Source organism: Guillardia theta (assembly GCF_000315625.1).
Source record: "Guillardia theta CCMP2712 unplaced genomic scaffold GUITHscaffold_19, whole genome shotgun sequence".
Classification (NCBI taxonomy): domain Eukaryota; class Cryptophyceae; order Pyrenomonadales; family Geminigeraceae; genus Guillardia; species Guillardia theta.
The window spans coordinates 394,865-405,651 of record NW_005434655.1 but is presented as its reverse complement, the minus strand read 5'-3'; the positions used below and the strand labels follow the sequence as shown (position 1 = coordinate 405,651).

Sequence of the window (10,787 nt, the reverse complement as noted above, 5' to 3'; positions counted from 1 at the left end):
AATCCTGCGACTTGAGCGAGTGTGTCCTGCGGCTGTGCAAGGTGAGGATATCACGCTGCTGATCGGTCAGCGCAGCGCGAGCATGCACATGGCGAGGGAAGACGCGCATGACAAGAGGGGTCACATTTCGCTGCGCAGGGGGAGGAATGAAGTGCTCATGAGACGAGTCGACGAGAGCGCGCAAACCAGGGATGTGTACCACAGATGCCGGGGGGCGTCCTGCGTCATCAGGCACAGCAGCCGGGGCAGGTGGGATCGCCGCGCCATCTGCAGCCGGTGCAGGAGCCTTGACACGACGGTAGAGGATCGCTCCAGCATTATGAACGAAGTCGTGCGCCTCAACGAAGAAGGTCGCCAGAGGATGCTTCTGGGCACGGAGAGATCTCGAGCAGTGAACGTCCAGGCTATGAGGAGAGGGCAAGGTCCGGGACATCGGCTGGTCAGAGTACCAAGCGAGGAAGCGAGCGATAGCCGTATAGTAAACAGCGGGGTGTAGACCCTCAACTATGCGGAAGCTCCCGCTTGAACCTCGCAAACTCTAGCAGGTCGGGATGCGCGGCGAGGTACTGCGAGGAAGGCCAGCGGTGGTATTTCTCAAGCGCCAGGTGGACAGAGAGGTCAAAGCGACGAATCTGTGATTGGACCCGCGGGAGAAACGGAGAAGACCCCTGGAGGAAGAAGCGCAGCTTCTGGAGATGGCTCGCCCTCACCAGCGTCTTGAACATGAAGCCATGCTGGACGAGCCCGAGCTTCGAGAGCTCTTCGTTGAGGGTAGAAACCTTCGCTCGGAGCTGACTAGCATGAAATCCATCCGTGCCGATAGGCAGGCCGCCAAGTGTAAAGAGATCAGGGTGTTGATGCCAGGAGGGGATGTAAACTTTCGACTCGCGAGGTTGAATCTCTAGCTTCAGATCAGCTAACATGTACTTCTTCATAGCGGACGTAGCTGCAACGGCATCCTCGAGTGGACCGACAAGCACGACGTTGTCAGCATAGGCCAAGACTCGAACAGAGGGAAAAAGCTCTGCGATATGGACCATGACTACTCCTCCTCGAGCGTTCATCCCTCTTGCCACCTCGACGGACGGTACCCATCGGCGCGGAGCTGGCGAAGCGTCTCCGTCCCTCACTGTGACGTCGGGTGCCTCCGGAGAGCTCGACACCACTGGGGTGCTTGCTGCTGGTCCGAGCTCGCCTGCTTCCTCCCCGGCATCGGTCGGGTCACGCCGGTCCTTGGGCATTGCCGCGGCGTCGCCGCCGTCACGGGCGGCACATAGGATTTACTGGCGGCTACTGCTGACTCGGCTACCGCTGACTCGGAGGCTAGCGAGGAGGACTACCTCGAGCGGTACCGTGTTCCTGTGTCCAGCCTCCCTCCGTCCGCTGCCCCAGGCGGACCCCCGGGCAGCGCCGGCTCCTTGTCGGCGGCTGCCCTTTCTCCGTCCGCCGCTTTGTGGCGGCAGCGGACGTCTCGACTGACAATGGAGTGGTCAGTCGGCTGCCTCCGGGTATCGCGTCTAAGGGATTTTATTCCTCCTGCATGCTCCTGCTGCTTGTTGCTTGATTGCTTGACCCTTAGGCTGCTGTTCCTGCTTTGTTTTGCTTGAGGCACTTTTTACCTTCTGCCAGTAAATCCTATGGCTATCTTAGGCTGCTTGTCTGCGCGGCTTCGCGCTTGGGCTGGCGGTGCCGCGTCTGGGTGCCAGCAGTGCTGGTTCTTTTCGGGCTTGTGTTTTGTGTGTGTTTGTGCAGCTTCTCGCTGTGCGCTGTGTGCCTGCCGGTTCAGCTTGTTCCTGCTTTGTTTTGCTTGGAGCACTTTTTCCCCATATGCGAACGGTAAAACTTCACTAGACACTCAGTGACTAGGCTAGGCTACCCGGTGACCGTGACACGGTGACAAGACCAAGGCCGACACTGTCGGATCCACATCCCTGGGATCTGCGATCCTGGGTCTGAGCAGTACGAGGGCTTGATGGCCGCCCGGCGGACAGGTCAATCTGGACGCCCTCCATGTTGCAGCGTCGGAAAAGGTTCGCAAACTTGGCTTGCCCCGGCCCCGGCCGGGCGGCGTTGCCACCGAACCGTGGCCGCGCTGGATAACGACTTCCTCTTGTAGCATTTGGTCGGCACTTCGTTATGCGAGTAAAACTCATTCGTTCCTGATGATGAACCTGCTCAGGCAGTGCTGACTCCGGGTCTGCTGAAGACTCGTACCGTACCACGTAGGCAGGCTCGCCCATATACACACACTGGCCGTAAACACTGCCGCATAAACAAGGTAGCTATCGTTCTGAGGGGGACCTGCATTCTGTCATTGACAGAAACAAAATGCGACCTACCATGCTGATCGACGGATCCAAGATGGAGGGAGGAGGGCAGGTAAGAGGCGTCATGGAGAGCGAAGAAGGGAAGGACAGAGTGGACGGATGAGATGTTGGATACGAGGAGCAGTGTATATTGTACTGCAGAGAGGAGCTGCGTTTGAGGAGACAGCAACGGAAAATAATAAGTTGTTCTTTTCCTTCAGGTTGTTCGAGTTGCGAGTGCAATATCTGCTTTGCTGGGGATTTCTATCAGAATCAACAAGATTCGTGCTGGTCGGTCCAAACCCGGGTTGGCGGCACAGCATGCGGCAGGGTTGAAGCTCGTGGCGGCTCTTTGCTCGGGGGTGCTGCAGGACTGTAAAATCGGAAGTGACTCTATCCTCCTGGAGCCTCGAAAGATTTCGAGCGGTACAAGTTTCATGGCAGGTTGCAAGCTCCATCGTTGTTGCTCTGCATGATCCACATCAGATGCTGTCACCGCTGGAAGCTGTACGCTCCTCCTGCAAAGTGTCCTTCCGTGCTGTGTGGTGCGTGACGATGAAAGGGCCATCCACGTGGTTTTGCGAGGCGGAACGAACGTTGCCTTCTCCCCTCCAATCGACTACACTATACACGTTGCTCTCCCCCTCATGCGGCGGCTCACAGGCATGGAAGCCTCCGTGTCTCTCAAGCGGCGAGGCTTCTTTCCTCGAGGAGGAGGTGAAATCACCCTCACTGTCAGTCCGAAGGAGCGTCTTGCTGCCTTTCGGATGCTGGAGAGGTGAGGCCACGTGTATGTGCTGGGTATGAAGAAGATGATGGAGCTGGCGGAGCAGAGGAGATGTTGTTGAGCTGCAAGGGATAGTGCTGGGGAGTGAACAAACGCTCAAGGAGCTTCAGTCGTCTCTTCTGCAGACGCTGAGAGAAGAACCCGGTGAGCTGCCATATGTTCGCGTCTCGTTCACTCCCTGGTTCACTCCTCGAGCAGCTCTGGGCAATCTCTCCCTTCAGCTAAGTCAGGAGGTCATCGCGGCATCTGTTTCATCCGCAGCAGTGGTCATTTGGGCAAAGACAGAGGGAGGATGCGTCCTGGGAGCGAGTGCTTTGAGCGAGAAGCGGGTGAATGAGAAGGATAAGAGGGAACCACACTGACTGACGGCAGGTCAACCCTCATCAGCTGGCAGGGCAGGCGGTCGAGAGCTTGCGAGAGTCTCTTTCGCACGGAGGATGCGTCGATGAGCACATGCAGGACCAGGCAAACAGCTTCGCGTCCTCTTGTGCATGACTCGTGCGTCAGCTCATGATCTTCATGGCCCTCGGAGACGGCAGAAGCTCCTTGAGAACTGGGCCCCTCTCTCTCCATACCAAGACAGCGATGGTGGGACGAGGAAACGAGGAAACATTCATACTGGTAGTGATGACAAGCTTTGAACAGGCATTCCTAGAGGAGATGACGGGGGTGAAGTTTGAAGTGAGGGAGGAGGGGACTAGCGTCATCATTGAATGCCAAGGTTTAGGATATCGCCATCGACAAGACTGATAAAACAATTCTGCTCCTCCCGTTGAGTTTTATTGATTGATTAACTTCTCACAAGGTTCATTAGAATCTTTGACTTCCATCGAGGTCCGTCAAGTTTGATTTCAGATCTCTTGACTCTCTTTGCCTTTCTGCCGCATATTTTTCAACATACTGCGTCAAACAATTTCAGACGAGCAGCAGCAGTCAATCAGCACCTGGGAGATCTTCTCGAACCCTGTCACATGCGCGAGAGCCTTTCTCACATCTTCATTTTGCATCGCAACATCAAGAAGTTGCTTTGCGTCGTTTCTGAGCTTGATCTGATACCTTCTCAAAGCCTCTGACCTCAGCTCGTCTTTTGTTTTCACCGTCTTGGTCTTCTTGTGGGTGCGTTCGTCTACTCTCGCAGCATAAGGATGAAGATGAAACAGGCGGTGAGGAGACGCGTGGGTTTGTGCCCTCTTGACATGCGATCTTTCCGCCATCCTCTCATCCCCCCCCTGCTGCTCTTCGCTGGCTCGTCTTGCCTCAAGATGCCTCGTCGCGGGATGTGGCTGCTCTCCTACCTCTACCTGTAGAGCCTGCTTCTCTCCATGCAGGTTGCGGTTTTCTGCCCTCGTCTCCACCTTCTCCAGCAGCTTGCGCGGGTCATCAGGCACACCTGGATCATCCTGTGGGCGCAAAGGTCTTGCATGGCGGGAAGAACGCTTTACCTCCTGTCAGGTAGGATCAGACAGTGAGAGGGAGTGAGGACGAGTGGATCAGACAGTGAGAGGGAGTGAGGAGGAGAGGACTGCGTTGGATCGCTCCAGCTGCTTCTGCGACTCTCCCGATGACTGTCAGCCTGAGGTCAGGAGGTTTGACGGGCCCAGCAGCCAAGACCTTGCGAGTCTTAGATCGCGCCTCAGGTTCCGGAGCTTGTCTCGAGCTGCCAGTCATGCGGGCAATGTCAAGGAGGTTGACGTTGTAGTCGCCTGCGCATCCGGTCACCTCCTCCTCACAACAGCGAGCGCAGCCACCTGGCCCAGGCTCTTCTTTGCTCTTGTAGATGATCCAGTCCAGCTCAGTCTTGGGACGTGCTGTGCTGAACTTCCCGCCTCCAATCTTGGGAGTGTGATAGGACTGATACTGCTGGGGACCAGGTCTCTGAGCTGCCGTGTACATGACCCAGTCGATCTCAGACTTGGGTCTGCTCATGTTGAACTTTCCACCAGAAGTCTTGAGGTCTCTCCTCACGTTGTACTGCCCGGGCCCGGGAATGTCCTTGGCCCTCAGGATGGTCCACTCGATCTCCGTCTTCGGGTTCGCGTTGCTCATCCTTCCGCCCTCTATCCCTGAGCTGCTCGGCACGTTGTAGTGTCCGGGCCCGGGGATCTGAGACGACATTCGAATCAGAGTCTCCACCGCTGACTTGGGCCGGGCGGTGCTGAACCTCCCTCCCGACACCTTGACGGGCTCGATGGTGTTGTAGTCGCCGGGCCCGGGAATCTTGGAGGCGCTGTAGACCTGCCAGTCGATGTCTGACTTGGGTCTGCTCATGTTGAATCTCCCGCCGCTAAGGTTGAGACTGCTCCCGACCTCCTCGAAGTAGGCTCCAGGACCCGGAAGCGACCTCGATCGATGCACCGCCCAGTCAATCTCCGTCTTCACGTTGGCTGTGCTGATCTTTCCTCCGCGGGTTCCGAACACGAGGTACTTCTGCGAAGGGATCAGGACGAGGAGGGAGAGGCGACACTCACTTGAGGGCTTGAGGTTCTCGGTCGGGAGCGAGCATGGCCGAGGGAGCTGAAGTCAGTGCTACGAGTATCCCTGAGGTGACTGCAAGACTCGAAACTCGTTTTCGGTCTGATGGCGACCGACGAAAGTGACTCCACGGAGAGGGAGCCTTTCATCAAGCTTCTTGCCCCTCCCCTCTCTCCACTCACGTCATGCTTGGTCGCATGCGATAGGCTTTCAGGCGTTGCCGCCATGCTCTGAGCTTGAGCTCGCTTCTCGCCTTGTCCATGATGTTGAAGCTCCAGGTTGGTGATGGATGAGGTACCTTGCGGTTGCTCTGCCATGACGAGGCCTCCCCGTCAGAAACGCATGCGGCAGAGCTCCTGCAGGCAGAGGACGTGAGGGTTTGAGGAAGGAAAGAGAGGAGGCACTCAGGGGCCTCAACTACCAGCCGCTTCTCTCTGCTGCTACCACTTGTCTACTCGAAGCTGTTTGCATTCAACAGCGCCAAGAGGTTAATTCCTTGAGATGTCTTTTCACTTGTTTTAGACTCCCTACATGCTGCTTGCTCACGTGCACCCCCACTTGCCCACTTTTACGGTGTTCTCACAAGATGTTCTTATAATTCATATTCATCATTTGACGTGATTAAAATTCCTCTCGAAGATCTATTTCTCTTCTACTTCACTCTACTTTTCGCCTTAGCCTCGTTCATGAGATGTCATCTTGATCGTTTCAAAGTCTATCTCTTCTCCCCCCCCCCCCCCCACCGCCCCCCATCATATTTCTCGTCTTCCCTCCTCGCTTGCTTCCTTTCTCATCTTTCCTACATTCGTCTCCTCTCCTCATCATTCTCATAGACTCAATTTCTTGTCCATGAGCTAGCCTAGCTTGCATTACTTCTCTCCTTATCGCCATGAGCTAGCCTAGCTTGCATTACTTCTCTCCTTATCGCCATGAGCTAGCCTAGCTTGCATTACTTCTCTCCTTATCGCCATGAGCTAGCCTAGCTTGCATTACTTCTCTCCTTATCGCCATGAGCTAGCCTAGCTTGCATTACTTCTCTCCTTATCGCCATGAGCTAGCCTAGCTTGCATTGCTTCTCTCCTTATCGCCATGAGCTAGCCTAGCTTGCATTGCTTCTCTCCTTATCGCCATGAGCTAGCCTAGCTTGCATTACTTCGCTCCTTATCGCCATGAGCTAGCCTAGCTTGCATTACTTCTCTCCTTATCGCCATGAGCTAGCCTAGCTTGCATTACTTCTCTCCTTATCGCCATGAGCTAGCCTAGCTTGCATTGCTTCTCTCCTTATCGCCATGAGCTAGCCTAGCTTGCATTGCTTCTCTCCTTATCGCCATGAGCTAGCCTAGCTTGCATTACTTCTCTCCTTATCGCCATGAGCTAGCCTAGCTTGCATTACTTCTCTCCTTATCGCCATGAGCTAGCCTAGCTTGCATTGCTTCCCTTTCTTCTCTGTGCCCGACAGCCGTTGGCCCTAATGTCAGTTATGGCAGCAACGTTCGACTCTCACAGTTCAGATCATCGCCCTCATATCCCTAGGCCAGCATCGGGCAGAGCAGTGCGGGCAGAGCATCGGGCGCATGATGGGGTGCATCGGACTGGCGGAGCAGTCAGATTGAGGAGCGAGATGGAGGCGAGGAGTATGGGAGGTGAAGGTTGTTAGCAGGAACAGAGCAGTGAACAGCTTGACCAACAATCGTATCGACTGCTAGCTTTCAACCAGCTCGCAAGGCAAACGGGAGTCAATGCATGCCTCGGCGATGCTGCTTCAGCCTTGTCATCCCCTGGTTGTTGCTTTTCCTCCCTGACCAGACGCAAAGCTTTAGCGGACGACTGTATGATGCTCTCAGTCGGAGTGATCTATCCATAGCTGACATACCGGGGAAAGGGAGAGGATTAGTCGCTCAGAGGCGATTCCCACAGGGAAGCCAGGTCCTGCTCGAGGACCCCTTCGCGTATGCCCTGTCCTCAAGATTCGGCTCCCACGAGAACTTCTGCCACCATTCGCTTGCTTCGCAATCTCGAGTCAGACTCAAGCGATGTGCAGGTTGCAGGTTTGCAAGGTAAGAACGAGTCTCAATATGATGTTTCCTCTCCATGCGTCGACTGAAGCACAGCAGGTATGCCTCGGCAGAAGATCAAAAAAAGGCTTGGAGCAAGCACAGATTAGAATGCAGGAGGATCAAGGAGTGTATCGATCATGGTTACATGCCATCCTCATTTCTTCTGACGGTCGCCAGGATGTTTGACGCAAAGAAGCATCGATTCAACTCCTCAACCGCCACGTGGGAAGACATTCTGGAGTTAGACACTAACTATGACACATGGAGCACTGATCTCCTCGCCTCCTTCGCACAGGTCACTTGAAGCACACCTCTCTGATGTTTTGCAGCTCTCATGCCCCACAGATCACGTACGTCGTGAGAGACTTCATGGCCGATGGCGACGTCAACAACATGTTCTGCCCCAAAGAGTGGAATCTCGAGGCCGCCAGGCTTCTCGATCAAACCTTCAATGCTACTAATGGTATCGAAAACCCTCGAGAGATTCTGATGACTATATGCCGACTCTACAACTATGGCTTCACGATCTGCGATGAAGAGGAGCGGTGTTACATCTAGTCTTGTGTGCTGCTTCTCAACGGGAGGTGGTGGCAGGCCAATCGGAACAGGACTGTATCCCCTCGCCTCCTTGTGCAATCACGACTGCGCTCCCAACTGCCTTGTCACCTTCTGCGGTCCCTCATTGCAGCTTCGAGCGACAGAAGAGATCGAAATGGGCCAGGTACAGATGGCAAGGGTTGACTGGCGACTAAGGTCTGGCCTGCAGGAGATCACCATAAGCTACGTCGATAGCGCTGAGCCGCATTGGTTGCGACGAAAAACTTTGCACAAGAGGTGGTTGAAGTTGTAGATGTAGTTTGTTGGAGGTGGAGCCCCTTATGCATGGCAGGTACCTCATCAATTGCTCGTGCAGCTTGTGCTCCAACGAGACTGCCTCTCTTTCGCGTGATTGTCTCCCTCGTGACGCACTTCTGGATGAAGTCAAATCAGCTCTTCGGTATCAATACCCCGGAAAGGAAGGAATCGAAGAAATCTAACAGACAATCTTCAGATGCAACAGGACAGGATGCTTTGGATGGCTACTGCCATGGGATGAAGAGGAGGCAGAGTTAATTTGCAGGAGGCTCACAATCCGGTGAAGACAAGGAAGGGAGGCAGGGAGGCAGGGAGGCAGGGAGGCAGGGAGGGAGAGGAAGAAGCAAAGTCGTGTCTCCGAGAGAAGAGACTATTGCGAAGCTCATCGTGGATGTCAGGCCTCTCTCAGATGAAGTATGGGAACGAGAATTTGAGATCGAGGAGAATGCCAACGTTGAGGACAACTTTCCTCTCTCCAACTTGGCGATCGACGGGACAGACCTCCAGGAAAGGGAAATTACGAAAGAGGTCGAACGACCGGGAGAGGAACAGCTACAGGTTCTGTCTCAAGACGTTGGTAAGCTTTCGACAGTGGAGATTTGCAGAGACGAGGAGGAGAACTCAGAAGTAAGGCAGGAAAGTAGAAGCGGGTAGAGAGGCAGGTAGAGGAAGACATTTAGGGGTGTAGGTGGATGAGTGGCTAAGGAGTGGGAAGCAGGGGGAAGAGCAGAAGAATTTACGTGCCAATTTTCAGATTCCTCTTTTGCCAACATCAGGAGAGAACCTGCAAATGTGAGTGAGAACCGACTCTTCATAGGACGAAAAAAGGCAAGGGGAGAAGCTGTAGGAGCTGAATAGCCTGTGGCGATGCTCTGAGGGTCTGTTCAGGTGGAGAGACTGGGGATACTGCAGACGAGAGCAGAGGAAGCATATACGCAGCTCTATGGAATGTTTGACCCTGAGGACAAAGAGCTTGAGCAGTGGATGAGGGAGCATGTGCCGCAGTACAGCGAAATAGCAAAAGAGGTGGAGGAAATGTCGGCCACCCCTCGGTTGCTCGACGTCTCGTCTCTCAACAGCTCACGCACAGAGCTGGAGGAAGTAAGAGCCTGCTGCGTGTGCGGGGGTGTGGTTGGCGCTTTGGAGCTCGAGCGAGAGGTGCAGGAGGTGATAAGCAAAGGAGATATTTAGCAGGCACTGACACCAGACGAGCAGCTGGTTATCCAGGTGGGGGCCATCCGAAAACACATGTGGCAGGATGAGAACGAGCTGATAGATCTAAACAAGTAAGGAGGAGAAAGTAGTGGTCTAGAGGAGAAGGAGTGTAAATGATGTCCAGGAAGTTGACTTGGTTGCAGAGAGAGAAGCTTGCAAGGAAAGTTGCATGCCGCAAAGACCCAGCCTTCAGCTGACAGAGCAAACGAGTTGCTTCAGGTTGACTCATGTGTTAGGGATGCTACTCACACTCGTGATTCAGATGTTCATTCTTGCAGTCCAAAAGGCAGAGAGCATTCTCCATGATAACAACCTCAGCCTCTTGCGCCTTCGTGAAGCCATGCAAAGTCAAGCAGTAGAAGCGAAGAGCTGGAAGTTCGCCCTCTCAACATCATACAAGGTTCAATACTTCCATACCTGACTTGTTGCTTGACCTCTTACTGCCCTTCACCTTCCCTTTATCGTTCGCTCCTTTCTTCCTTTCATCCATAAGGTCCTTCGGAGACTCTACAAGATTTATCCGCGGTGCTCGCCCTATGTCGGTCTGCAGGTGCTGCGAGCAACATGGTGTCGTGGTCTCATCGAGGAGAGCAGGAGGCATTCCTCGGCAAGCTGTGCATGTTCCTGTCCGGCGAACCCGACAAGACGCTTTGCCATGGGTTTGGCGATCCCTTGCAGGTAAAAAAAGGAGAGAGGAGGACCTGGTGTGATGATGTTGCAGGAGGCGGTCAAGCATCTTCGGGAAGCCAAGGTTGAGGAAAGTCGATCCTTTTCACGCTGACTCTTTCTCAGCTCATTCTCTCTGGCACGCACGGATCAGAGCATGTCCTGGTTCAGGACATCAATCGCCTTCTCCAAGAGGCCCACTACGCTAACCAAGGCTTTGCAAGGCTGCAGTGAGACTAGCCCTCCATGTGCTTGGACGATGGAGGGCGAGGGTGTATCGTCCTGAAACAAATCGCGGACCCTGTCTCTGTGTTGAGTATTATTCCTTTATCGATCAAGCTGCAGGTGCAGCAGGGTACAAGTTTAGTTCTGAAACAAAAGTGCAGAAATGTGCGTTCTCGCCTTTAATGCAGTTCGAGCAAGAGGAGA

General features: G+C 54.3%; 3 protein-coding genes across 3 annotated transcripts; 2 read left to right on the top strand and 1 right to left on the bottom strand.

Moving 5' to 3' along the window:
• Positions 1 to 2,340: 2,340 nt before the first annotated feature.
• GUITHDRAFT_162235 (hypothetical protein) lies at positions 2,341 to 3,588 on the top strand (the record flags this gene model as incomplete). The annotated part of the gene is made up of 6 exons (XM_005835991.1): positions 2,341 to 2,379; positions 2,528 to 2,750; positions 2,793 to 3,084; positions 3,140 to 3,237; positions 3,292 to 3,422; positions 3,466 to 3,588. The coding sequence occupies 6 exons, from the start codon at positions 2,341 to 2,343 to the stop codon at positions 3,586 to 3,588; spliced, it is 906 nt and encodes a 301-aa protein (XP_005836048.1).
• A 267-nt stretch (positions 3,589 to 3,855) lies between these two features.
• Positions 3,856 to 5,882, bottom strand: GUITHDRAFT_162234 (hypothetical protein; the record flags this gene model as incomplete). Its single annotated transcript, XM_005835990.1, has 6 exons — positions 3,856 to 3,993; positions 4,038 to 4,538; positions 4,590 to 4,658; positions 4,705 to 4,796; positions 4,842 to 5,520; positions 5,562 to 5,882. The coding sequence occupies 6 exons, from the start codon at positions 5,880 to 5,882 to the stop codon at positions 3,904 to 3,906; spliced, it is 1,752 nt and encodes a 583-aa protein (XP_005836047.1). The 3' UTR covers positions 3,856 to 3,903.
• A 1,426-nt stretch (positions 5,883 to 7,308) lies between these two features.
• GUITHDRAFT_136248 (hypothetical protein) lies at positions 7,309 to 10,592 on the top strand (the record flags this gene model as incomplete). Its single annotated transcript, XM_005835989.1, has 15 exons — positions 7,309 to 7,622; positions 7,680 to 7,917; positions 7,968 to 8,167; positions 8,217 to 8,456; positions 8,512 to 8,619; positions 8,876 to 9,054; positions 9,232 to 9,269; positions 9,366 to 9,644; positions 9,693 to 9,763; positions 9,836 to 9,911; positions 9,955 to 10,092; positions 10,186 to 10,242; positions 10,287 to 10,370; positions 10,414 to 10,443; positions 10,485 to 10,592. 15 exons carry the CDS (start codon positions 7,309 to 7,311, stop codon positions 10,590 to 10,592), a joined length of 2,160 nt encoding a protein of 719 aa, XP_005836046.1.
• Between the last annotated feature and the right edge of the window lie 195 nt (positions 10,593 to 10,787).